Raw genomic sequence first — 12,264 nt, forward strand, 5'->3', positions numbered from 1 at the left:
GCACTTAAAGATTGGTTGACATCAAAACATGTGGCCCAGTGAGGGTGGAGCTCGACTGCAACGTTCACACATTGGATCATGCCCTGAAAACATTTTGGACAATCTTAAATGAGATAGATGTGCATGGCTGCCTTCCACTCCTTTTCTGAAATGCTGAATAAAAGATCCTTTCCCCACTGTACTCTGGGATCTTTGAAACAAAAGTTTTGAATTTGGAAATAGTGGAAAAACTGTGTTGATAGTAAGCTAAATTTGCAGTGTAATTGCTTGTTGGATGCCAAGACATTATCTGTATACAAATCTCTAAATGATTTCATCCCATACGTTTTCAAAAACGGTGTAAGTTTGAGAGGGCAGAAAAAGGTGGTTATTGTGTAGAGGCGCCAAAGATAAAAGGTTCTCTATCATTAAGTGCTTCCTACAATGGTTCCATACTCTTGAGTGAATGAAGGACAACTAGGTTGTTAGTATATTGATGGTACTTTATATTTACTAGTGTACAAAGCATGGAATATAAAGAAGTACTGCATGAGTTTATTTCTATTATGGACCAAGCTTGTGCGTGTTCATCTATTTTTCTCAACATCAATTGACAGTTAGGTAGAGCCATGCCACCTTTTGCTTTATGTCATTGTAGGGTTGCCCTTTGGATGGATTAATGTTTTGAATTTCAAGTAAATGAGTTATTGATCGAGTCTAATTTCATAAAAAAATGATTTGTTAATGTATATGGGAATGCTTGAAAGAGAAAAAGCAGCTTAGGAAGGAATTCATCTTAACAGTTTTAATTCTCCCAGTTAGAAAGTGAGGTGGAGAGTAAACCATCTATGCACATCTTGTTTATGTTTTTCATGCAGACAGCAAAATTTTGTTGAAAAACAGCTTTATCTTTACCTGTGATGTTTAACCCTAGGTATTTAAACTGATTGGCGATGATAAAAGGGAAGGTGTCCAATTCTAATGTTAAGTGCTGGAGAGTTCACTGGAAAAAGCAAACTTTTATTCAAATTAATTTCGAGTCCAGATATCTTTTGAGATTCTGCTAGTGCTGTTAGGAATGCAGTCACATAATTTTGTTGGCCTTATATACAGTGGGTACGGAAAGTATTCAGCCCCTCTTCAATTTTTCACTCTTTGTTATATTGCAGCCATTTGCTAAAATCATTTAAATTAATTTTTTTCCTCATTAATGTACACACAGCACCCCATATTGACAGACAAAAAAAGAATTTTTGAAATTGTTGCAGATTTATTAAAAAAAAAAACACTGAAATATCACATGGTCCTAAGTATTTAGTAGAAGCACCCTTTTGAGCTAATACAGCCATGAGTCTTCTTGGGAAAGATGCAACAAGTTTTTCACACCTGGATTTGGGGATCCTCTCCAGTTCTGTCAGGTTGGATGGTAAACATTGGCAGACAGACATTTTTAGGTCTCTCCAGAGATGTTCAATTGGGTTTTAGTCAGGTCTTTGGCTGTGCCATTCAAGAACAGTCACAGAGTTGCTGTGAAGCCACTCCTTCGTTATTTTAGCTGTGTGCTTAGGGTCATTGTCTTGTTGGATGGTAAACCTTCGGCCCAGTCTGAGGTCCTTAGCACTCTGGAGAAGGTTTTTGTCCAGGATATCCCTGTACTTGGCCGCATTCATCTTTCCCTTGATTGCAACCAGTCGTCCTGTCCCTGCAGCTGAAAAACACACCCACAGCATGATGCTGCCACCGCCATGCTTCACTGTGGGGACTGTATTGGACAAGTGATGAGCAGTGTCTGGTTGTCTCCACACACACCGCTTAGAATTAAGGCCAAAAAGTTCTATCTTGGTCTCATCAGACCAGAGAATCCTTCAGGTTTCTTTTAGCAAACTCCATGCGGGCTACAACTTTCTCCCATCTCCTGATTGCATCTCTGGAGCTCAGCCAAAGTGATCTTTGGGTTCTTCTTTACCTCTCTCACCAAGGCTCTTCTCCCCCGGTAGCTTAGCTTGGCAGGACGGCCAGCTCTAGGAAGGGTTCTGGTCGTCCCAAACGTCTTCCATTCAAAGATTATGGAGGCCACTGTGCTCTTGGGAACCTTAAGTGCAGCAGAAATTTTTTTGTAACCTTGGGCAGATCTGTGCCTTGCCACAATTCTGTCTCTGAGCTCTTCAGGCAGTTCCTTTGACCTCATGATTCTCATTTGCTCTGACATGCATTGTGAGCTGTAAGGTCTTATATAGACAGGTGTGTGGCTTTCCTAATCAAGTCCAATCAGTATAATCAAACACAGCTGGACTAAAATGAAGCTGATCTCAAGGATGATCAGAAGAAATGGAAAATCACCTGAGTTAAATATATGTGTGTCACAGCAAAGGGTCTGAATACTTAGGACCATGTGATATTTCAGTTTTTCTTTTTTAATAAATCTGCAACAATTTCAAAAATTCTTTTTTGTCTGTCAATATGGGGTGCTGTGTGTACATTAATGAGGAAAAAAATTAATTTAAATGATTTTAGCAAATGGCTGCAATATAACAAAGAGTGAAAAATTGAAGGGGGTCTGAATACTTTCCATACCCACTGTATATATAGTACCATATCATCTACATATCGTGATATTTTCTGTTCAAGTCCTTCTCTGATAATCCCATTTATCTCAGATACATTTTGAAAGTAAACAGCCAATGAATTGTTCAATGGCGATTGCAAATATCAGTGGTGACGGGGGCATCCTTGTCTAGTACCGTGTTTTAGTTTGAAGTAGTCTGAAATAAGGTTAATACAAACTGAAGCTTCTGGACTGGCATATAATAGTTTGACCAATGCACATATGTTTGGGCCACACCCAAATTTGTGCGATGTAGTGAATATGTAGTTCCTTTCAACCATATTGAATGCTTTTTCTGCATCCAAAAATAATAAGATCTTTGGTGTGTTAGACTTTATGGGTGAATATACTGCATTAAACAGGCATTGAAGATTGGAAGCTAAGTGTCTGGTTTGGCCTTGTGATATTACCGAAAGGAAGCACTTTCTCAATCCTTCTAGCTAGAACTTCAGAGAGTATCTTAACAGTGTTATTCAGAAGTGAAACTCGTCTGTATGATGAACACTGTAACAAGTCCTTATTTTTCTTAGGAAATACAGTAATTAATGCTTGGCAGAAAGTCTGAGGTAGACTTTGTCTTTAGCTTCTGGAAATGTTGCTAAATAATAGCCGAGAATTTTTTTTTATAAAATTCAGGAGGGTAGCCATCAGTCTGAAGTATGTTTATAGTGTCTAGTAATTCTGAGAGTGCCAGAGGTTTATCCAATTCCTCTGGTCTGAGAGTATCTAGCTGTGGTATCTGAAATGCATCAAAATGCTTTAGATTGTGTATTTTATTCTTTTATTAACTGAAAAGAATGTAAGGACATATAGCAGTCTCTAAATGTGTGCATTATATTTTTATGGTCAATGATTTTATCTCTGTCTGTGTTGGTGATTACTAATATTGCATTGCAAACTTCCTGCTTGTGGATTTGTTGAGATAAGTTAGCCTTCTCTCCATGTTCATAGTAATAAGCTGTTCTATTTGTTTTGTTGTCAAGAGGCTGAGTTCTAATTGCAAAGCCTGTCTTTTGCTATAAAGTGCCTCATTTGGAGGCCTTGTGTGTTCTTTATCTATTCTGGTAATTTCACCTTCTTGGGTTCCGATTTATTTTTGTGGGAGAGATATGAAATAATCTGTCCTCTTAAAAAAGCTTTCAGAGTTTCCCAGAGTATTCCTGCACAGTCCTCTATTTCTCCTGTCTCCAAGAAATAATCAATTTGCCTGGATATAAATTCTGTACAGTTCTCCTCAGCAAATAATAGGGTGTCAAGATGGCAGTTGCTTGATAAGTATGTGGGGTGTAGTGATTTGTGCTCCATGATCAGAGGTGCACGGTCAGATATAACGATTGTGTCGTACTTACAAGATTTGATCTTGGGTAAAAAAAAAAAAAAAAAAAAAAAAGTATCTATATTAACACTAGAATTACCAGAGTCTATGAAAAAACTCGTAGATCCGGCCCACCTTAAAATCGTTCACACCTCTGCGCCAGCATCCTCTGTCGTGTAAATGTGCAGATAAAGACAAGCTGCAAGCAGCCGGCTATTCCATCCCCCCACTGACTTAGCACGAACTTCTCCCAAGTCATGCCTTGACGGATTATCTGGGAGTGAAGTGGAGTTTTAGAGTGGAAATAATAGATTGTTATTTGGAACAAACGCATTTCACGTATATTCCGTTTCTACAGTAATCTGTGTAAATTGTTAAAACAGAAACTTTTTCATATTTTAGTAATAAATGTTACAAAATGTAGGCATAAACTATATAATGTGTGAAGCATGAAATCCAAACATCAAAAGGTTCAAGAACAATACAACAGCTTCTGTGGCTTAGCGGTAAGATTTGCTGACTCAGAGCCGAGCAGGCTTTTCGTGGCTCAGAGACCAGAGTTCGATTCCCCGATGGGGAAAAAGTCATTTTTCTTTTTAACCTCAAACGGACATAAAATTTATAAATTGGTATACATTGTCAGTTAATGAGATTGTTATATTTTCATGTGGGATGTTCCTTTAAAAATATTTTTTAACAATTGAGACTGCAATTAACATGAACAAGTGTCCTTATTAACTGTTATTTTTAAAATCCTTAACACACAGACAGACAGAGCACTACATAATAGAGATACAGACAGGCAGAGAAGTCACTAGATATATAAATAAACAATGAAGGCACATGTACTGAAAGAAAAAAAGATCAACATGATCCACAATTCAATGTGTTACCAACTGACGAGGAAATGTGGGAAATAAGTGATTATTTCCTTATCAATTTTATTCTCACAAAATACTGCACATTGTTTTAATTAAAAGTACAACTTCTAAGGAAGTTAACAGCCACATTTTTGTGAAGAAACCACTGCATCTCTTGCCAAATGATGGTGATTTTGACCATAAAGTTAAAAAAAGTGTGAGAGCCTTTGTAAAACATACAAAACCTATGCATTATTTTTTAATTTTTTGAAAGCCAATGCACTCTACATTAATACTGTTGATGATGCCATTCACACAACACGAACTCTGGTACCGTGAAGGAGTGTAAGCTGTAGTGCTCTAGGGGCTGGTTCGCCTCACTGAATAATGGTGTCTAGTGGGGCAAGCATGGAAGAGGACTTCCCTTTGTATCCAAGGTATGACTGCGGGAGTGCGAAGGAAGATGGGAGGAGAGTAGACATTGGATGGTATGGCTGCGTGGTTGGAGGCAGATAAGACGGGGGTCAGAGGATTGAAGTTTGTGGCTGCTGAGTCTCTGCTGGCTGCGTGAGTAATGGGTGAGCTGGGAAGACGAAGAAAGAGGTGGTCTGAGATTGAAAGGAACCAGTGACTGCATTTTAAGCTCTGGTTTTAATGGATTTATTTATTATGGGTTTTATCCCCCATTTTTCACTTGGTTTTTATGCATTTATTTATGGACATTTGGAAAACTGTACTTTGGACACAGACCATTACTGGAAAACATTTATAATGCCACTGACACCATAAGGAAGTGGCTGTAAGAATGCTTTGAACTCATAATACTTTGGAAATTTGAACTGTGTTGAAAAAATGTCATGCAAATCAAGTTATTTGTCATCATAATCAATTCCTATTCACATAACCTAAGAGTCTAAAGGCGGTGATCTCCAGCAACTATAGTTGTTAAGTTTGGGATGCTACCTGACAGTCATGCAGTACTGCTACTGGTCTGTGATAAGCATACTATTTTCTCAGTTCAGTTACGTTTGTTAATGAAATCATACCTAGATTCAATGGTGTAATTATTTATAAAAGTGGCAAAAGAGATAAATGTATAGATTGCCTCTTATATTATACACATGATCATCAAAAGGTAAAAATGCATCTGGCCCATCTTAAAAAGGAGTATTATGGTGAATTTAGAAGCTACATAAAGAATGCATCTAAAACAAGTTTAAATTTCATATTAACAATTTCACTTGGCACATTTGTTGATCATTATTGGGCTAAATGGCCATCTTGATCTTCATTCTGGTGCATGGATGGTGGTGGTAAACTAAGCAAAAGGAAACCTTGCAAAATTTTTGTATTCTAACTTTTATTAGTATTATACTCATAAAATGATCAACATGTAACAGCAGGAAATGACTGTATATGCATATAAGAAATAACAAAGCTACTGTAAATGGCACTCACCAGCCACATCTCCCACCCATTTTGAGTCCTGCATTATACCAACTGGAACAGCTGCAATCAAAACCACCCCCACACTGCCAAACTCAATGGTTTGACCAGGGTAGCTGCAGAATACCAGTGTTGAGCAGACTCACAGGGTGCTCTATTAATTCACAAACCAGACACCAATGAATCAGATGCGGACAACTGCTTTCAAGTAATTAATTCAAGAACTTCTACAAGGAAGCAAGCAGCAATTTATCAGCTACAGATACACTTATGCTGGTGCACAGACACACCATGGCCTGAGAGAGGGAAGTGGTTTTAAATTAAGTAAGCTGTTTTCAAGGAGTATCTAATATTATTAAACACTGTGACCAAAAGGTTGGTGAGATCCTGAGACCATTGAGAGATGGACAGGATGGGTTTTACAGGGTGACTTAAAAAGCAAGGAGTTGAGATCAGAACCAAACTTTCCTGAAAGGAAGGTGTGGAGGATGGCCGGCTGTTTATCCCGGCCAATACCCCCAAGCCGCCAGGTGGAGCCCTCCTTGCAGCATGGAGGTCCTCAGAAGACCAGCAGGGCATCATGGACAATGGAGTTTTTATGCACCACCCTGCTGGATGCCATGGGGGCCACGAGAGGGAGCTGCAGGGAGGACCGAAGAGTTCTTTGTGCCCTATGACCCGGAAGTTCATCATAGGAAGAGTGACGGGCTTCCGGGGTGAGAAAAAGCATGGTTTACCCTGACCCGGAAGGAATAAGGACTTATGGACTGTTGGATTGGGAACACTTCCGGGTCGGGGGATATAAAAGGACTGTGGGAGCTCCCAGACGGCGAGCTGAGATTTATTATTGGAGAATTGTGGAGAGGAGCGTGCTTTGTGCACATAATTATTATAATAAATAATTATTTAGACTTTTATCTGGTGTCTGACGTGTGGTCCGAGGGTACAAGGGTGCGAGAAAACCCCTAAATCTGTCACAAAGGAAACAATAATTGATAACCCAAAGAAATGGGGCATTTCAACATGAAACATTAACAGAACAGAAGGAAGTGAAACGTGAAATATAGCAGGCAAAGCTGAAGTATATGAACAGGATAGAGAATCAACCGCATACTGATAACCTGGGCTCATTATGGAACGGCATAAAGATGATGGCTGACATTCACACATAAAAGCAGTAACTGAGTTGAGCTGGCAGGGGTCAAAACTGATTATCAGTTGACACAAAATTTTAATGAATTCTATTCAAGATTTGAAACACAGGATTTTGCTTCTTAAGTAAGTCAACAAAAGAAAAGACTGAAGACCGGAGCTAGGAGTCAGCCTTTCTTTGACTGTGCCATATTTGAAATGTCCTTGGATTTATAACAAGTACCCAGCATATGGAAACAGACAGCCATTGGCAAAAACTGCACACTCCAAAGCATTAAGTGACTTTAGACCAGTGGGATTAACTTCTCATATCATGAAATCCTTTGAGAAGTTAATTAAGAAATAACTACTTAATAAAACAGAGGCTTTCTGGACCCTCAAAAATTTGGATGCAAACCAAATAGGAGCGTGTAGGACATTACAGCAGCACTTTTAAATTTATTGTATGAGGACTTGGAAGGATCAAAAAACCATGTAAGATGGCTGTTTATAGACTTTTCGTCAGCTTTTAACACAATCCAGCCCCACATTTTAGTTGAGAAACTGATCGATCAATTCTGTTTGGACCCCAACTTGGTAGGGTGGATTCTAGACTTTATAACAAACAGAATGCAAAAAGTGAGTGTCAATGGCTGTTTCTCTGATTGCCTGTACTTGTGAAGTTACCTTTGTTTTCAGTTTTATTCTGTCAGTCACGTTCATGCTCTCTCTATCCCCCAGACATAAATTTACATCCAATCTGATGCTGTTCATTTTCAAATAACTCTGTATTAGTGCGATGATGTTTTCCGATTGGTACTATTCGGGTCATCAAATGATTTTTTAAAATGTCACATATACTTGTCTCTTTCTTTTATTCCCCCAGGGCTGCGTTGACATCATGGACCAGAAGGCGTGAGCTTATTCAGTATGAACAGGAACATGCAGGTGGTCTGTTGCTGTGTGCTACAATATGGTTGACCAGAAGGAGATGAATGCACATGTACTGTACAAGGTATGCATGGGGCCCACTGAAAAAAGATGTTCTTTGTTCACCTTGCAGTGGAACTTCATCGTTGCTTCTTATAAGAAAAGGTGATGGAAAAAGAAAAAGAGGATGCAATATGGACAAGCTTCTGTTCTAAGACCACCGCTTCCCCCAGGAAAGCAAACTCAGTGTCAGGTGCCCCTTCAATGTAATAGGAACCATAGCATAGACAGAAGTGTGTACATTGAAAAAAGTACACGTCATAAATGTAGGAAGGACAGTCTTTAGGTGTGTGGAACTTACCTCTCTGTACTATTTTTTCCTCTGTATGTCCTGGAGTAGAAAAGAACCACCACAATGCACCAAAATGTGGAGACTGGGCAAGATCAGGAGAAAAAAAAAAACCAAAAAAAACAAACAAAAAAACCAAACGCGCTCACTAATTACAACTGCAAAAAGTCATGCGAATGAATATGAATAATGTTGCATGAGCAACACAATATTTTCCAAAATGTACTATACGGGTCATAAAATGAATTATTCCAAATATCATTTATACCTGTATCTCTGTTTTTTTGTCAGTGCAGCTTTGACATCATGGACCATAAGGTGCATACTAATTCAGTGTGAACACTCGATAAAAATAAATAAAAATTCAAGTTGACAATGAGATACCAAGAAGCCATGATTCACCAGCATTTGTATCAGCTTTTATCCCTCCAAATCAGAGAATTTCCAGTTCCATTGTCTCAAAACACTACTCACATCTACAGTTATTCCCAGCTTCAAATAAAAACTAACAGCAACAGATCCAGCTCTGCTCTGGGGGTGATGGTGGGGGATGAATGTATCATGATTGTGACAGAGATTAAAAGTGGAAAAAAAAAACCCGCTAACTTTTACAAGTACTATAAATTTACACCGGCTGTTACAGACGCAAATCAAATGTATGTTTTTATTGTATAATATTAACAATAAGAGCAGCTCACTACTCAAAACAGTAACTTTGCGAGGCAACCAGTATTGAACCTGCGACTTTGATTACAAGTGAGCAGTTCTTACTTCTGCACCATGGAAGCTGTTGTATTATACTTATCCCTTTTGTGAAAGTGTTTATTTGATATTTGGACCTTTACACATTACACAGTTCATGCCTACATTTTGTCATTTATTACTAAAATATGAAGAATATTTCAGTTTTAATGATGTGTTTACATATATTGTTGTAGACACGGAACACACATGAAATGCATGTGTTCCAAATAACAATATATTGTTTACCCTATACAATTGTAGGTAACTCACTCCCTGATAATCAAGGCTTGAGCCGGGAGAACATTTTGCCCTCTCTGCGGCAGTGGGAGAATAGGATAGAAGGCAACTTGCTGCTTGTCTTGATCAACACATTTACAAGACAAAAGATGCTGATGAAGAGATGTGAAGGGATTTAAGGTGGGCCCGTATTATGAGTTTTTTCGTTGGCTTTGGTAATTTTAGTGTTAATGTTCATGTGTGTGTAAAGGCAGGTGTCCCAATACTTTTGGCAATATAGTGTATCTGCAGGTGGGCAGCACTTATGATATTAATGACTTTTAGAACATGTTCCTTCTGATAATGTTGAACGTCACACCCATTTATAATATTTTTAAAAAATGGCAAAATTTCGTTAAAAAGGTATGTCTAAGTTAGCAAAAGAAAATGTAAAGCACTGAAAAAATATCAAGTGTATTTTCATCATTCAAGTGACTATAAAAGGCAAGTTCCTATAACAGAAGCAAATAATTTATCATTCTAGAAAAGGACAGGGCTGATATAATGAGAATAGTTAACTAGAAAATTAACCAGTACTTACTGAAATTTTAGAAATGCCATTACTAAAATTAAATTCAACAGATGCCACATCTCCTTGAAATACAGGAATTTCAGTTTCATTCTCTTCGGAGCTTCTAATGGTGACAATGATTTTCCCATTCATTTTTTCACAAGTTGGATTATTATACTCATCCTAAAAGAGATATAAAAGTAAGTTTCACAACTATTGCATGTAGTACTAGGGTGTTGTACCGTGTTAGCCATTCTGGATGTAGTGAGAAGTCAAGCAAATTGACACCTTTAACATCTTGACTGAAGAAGGGGCCGGAGTTGCCTTGAAAGCTTGCATATTGTAATCTTTTTAGTTAGCATATAAAAGGTGTCATTTTGCTTGACTTCTCACTATAACTACTGCATAAAATACTGATTTTTTTTAACAAAAACCAACAGTTTATGACTGCCACCTCCAATTTACATTTGGTCTAAAAGCCTAACACAAGAAAAAAAATCTAAATATTTTTGCTACCATTATTTACACAATGTAATAAGCATCTTTTTAGTGAAAACATTTTCAGAAGGGAATTTAGTTAACATCTTTTCTTTCTTTGTGCTATTCCTGATGAGGGTCAAGGGGCTAACACTCTTATCTGGGCCGACCTGGCACTCCTAACCCCATACCTTCCTGGGGAAAATCCTGATGCTCCCAGGACACAAGAAACAGAGAAATAGAAATAAATATGTCTCTATAATGTATGTCCCTTATCCATGTGGGCTACATTGTGCATACCTCCTATGGGATGCGTTCAGGGACCACCCTAGCTACAGTATATACCCAAACCCACCTCAACAGGCTCCTCTCAAACCACAGTTTTTCCACCCTGAGGTATTGCCATATTACTGGGCTTCTCATTCGGTCTGGAGAGTGAGTCGAGCAACTAAATGCAGGAACCTCACTTACTCAAATGATTAAGCAAAACCTAATTTTTCCAGGTACCACATAGTTAGTGACCTCAGGCAAGGACAGTGAACTAGACATTCTTGTAAATCAACAGGTTTTTCTATGGACTTAGTTTCTGTTTCACCACAATGGTTTGGTCCTTACTCAAAAACTCATATTTTTTTGTCAACCTCTCAATATAATACAATTTCTATTTGTATAGCTCAAAATCATATAATGATTGGCCTTGACTCTCTAAGACGACAAGGAAAAACTCCCAAAAAAACCCTAGTAGGGAAAAAATGGAAGAAACCTTGGGAAAGGCAGTTGAAAGAGAGACCACTTCCCAGGTAGGTTAGGTGTGCAGTGGGTGTCAAAAAGAAGGGGGTCAATACAAAACACAAGTAATCCTCAACACAGTATAATAGTATAATAAAAATACTACAAGTACAGAGCAGAACTTAACAGCATATGGTATCATATAATATGATTTGGATTGGAAGCAGAGGAATAAACTCTACTTTCACTTGTGAACACCCTTTACCTCCAAGAAACGTCATTCTTTGGCATGAGAGATACTAATTCTCATCCACATCACACCTGACTGTAAACTACTCCAGTGCACACTAGAGATCACTTCTAATGAGATCAAGAAAATAATGTAATCGGCGAACAGCAGAGGTGCAATCCTTAGGATCCCTTACTGAATATGCTTCACACCTTGGCTGCTCATGAACTTTTGTTCATGAAAATCACAGATAAGAGAATGGACAGAAAAGATCTTTGGTGGAGTTCAATGCCCACTTCAAACAGAATGGACTTAATGCCAAGAATGCAAAAGCAATCCCTGCTCCACAAAACAAAATGTAATGCAGCAGCTGCCTGAAAACAAAATAATCTAGGAGCACCTTTTAAGATACCAAGGGATGAATTGTGAAAAGATTTTTCCCATGTCCACAAGGCACATTCCTGTAACCGTTCAAATATCTCTGCAAGGGTAGAATTGGTTCAATTTGGATGGAATCTGTTATATTTTCCCTGGATCAAGCTTCAACTATTGGAGTCTCCATTCCAGAAGAACAGCATAGGCAATCCCAGGGAGGCAGAGACATGTGACCATTCTGTGATCAGAACACACCCTCTAATCCAGATTTTAAAAACAAGGGCACCACTGCAATCTGCAAATCCCAA

General features: G+C 38.3%; 1 protein-coding gene across 1 annotated transcript in view; it reads right to left on the reverse strand.

Moving 5' to 3' along the window:
• The window catches only part of smchd1 (structural maintenance of chromosomes flexible hinge domain containing 1), a 459,542-nt gene that overhangs the window by 65,873 nt on the left and 381,405 nt on the right, over positions 1-12,264 (reverse strand). The window contains exon 37 of the mRNA XM_039754843.1: positions 10,177-10,329. Within this exon, the coding sequence (XP_039610777.1) occupies positions 10,177-10,329 (153 nt within the window). The remainder of the gene's footprint in view (positions 1-10,176; positions 10,330-12,264) is intronic.

This window comes from Polypterus senegalus, chromosome 5 (genome assembly GCF_016835505.1).
Source record: "Polypterus senegalus isolate Bchr_013 chromosome 5, ASM1683550v1, whole genome shotgun sequence".
In the NCBI taxonomy this organism is placed as follows: domain Eukaryota; kingdom Metazoa; phylum Chordata; class Cladistia; order Polypteriformes; family Polypteridae; genus Polypterus; species Polypterus senegalus.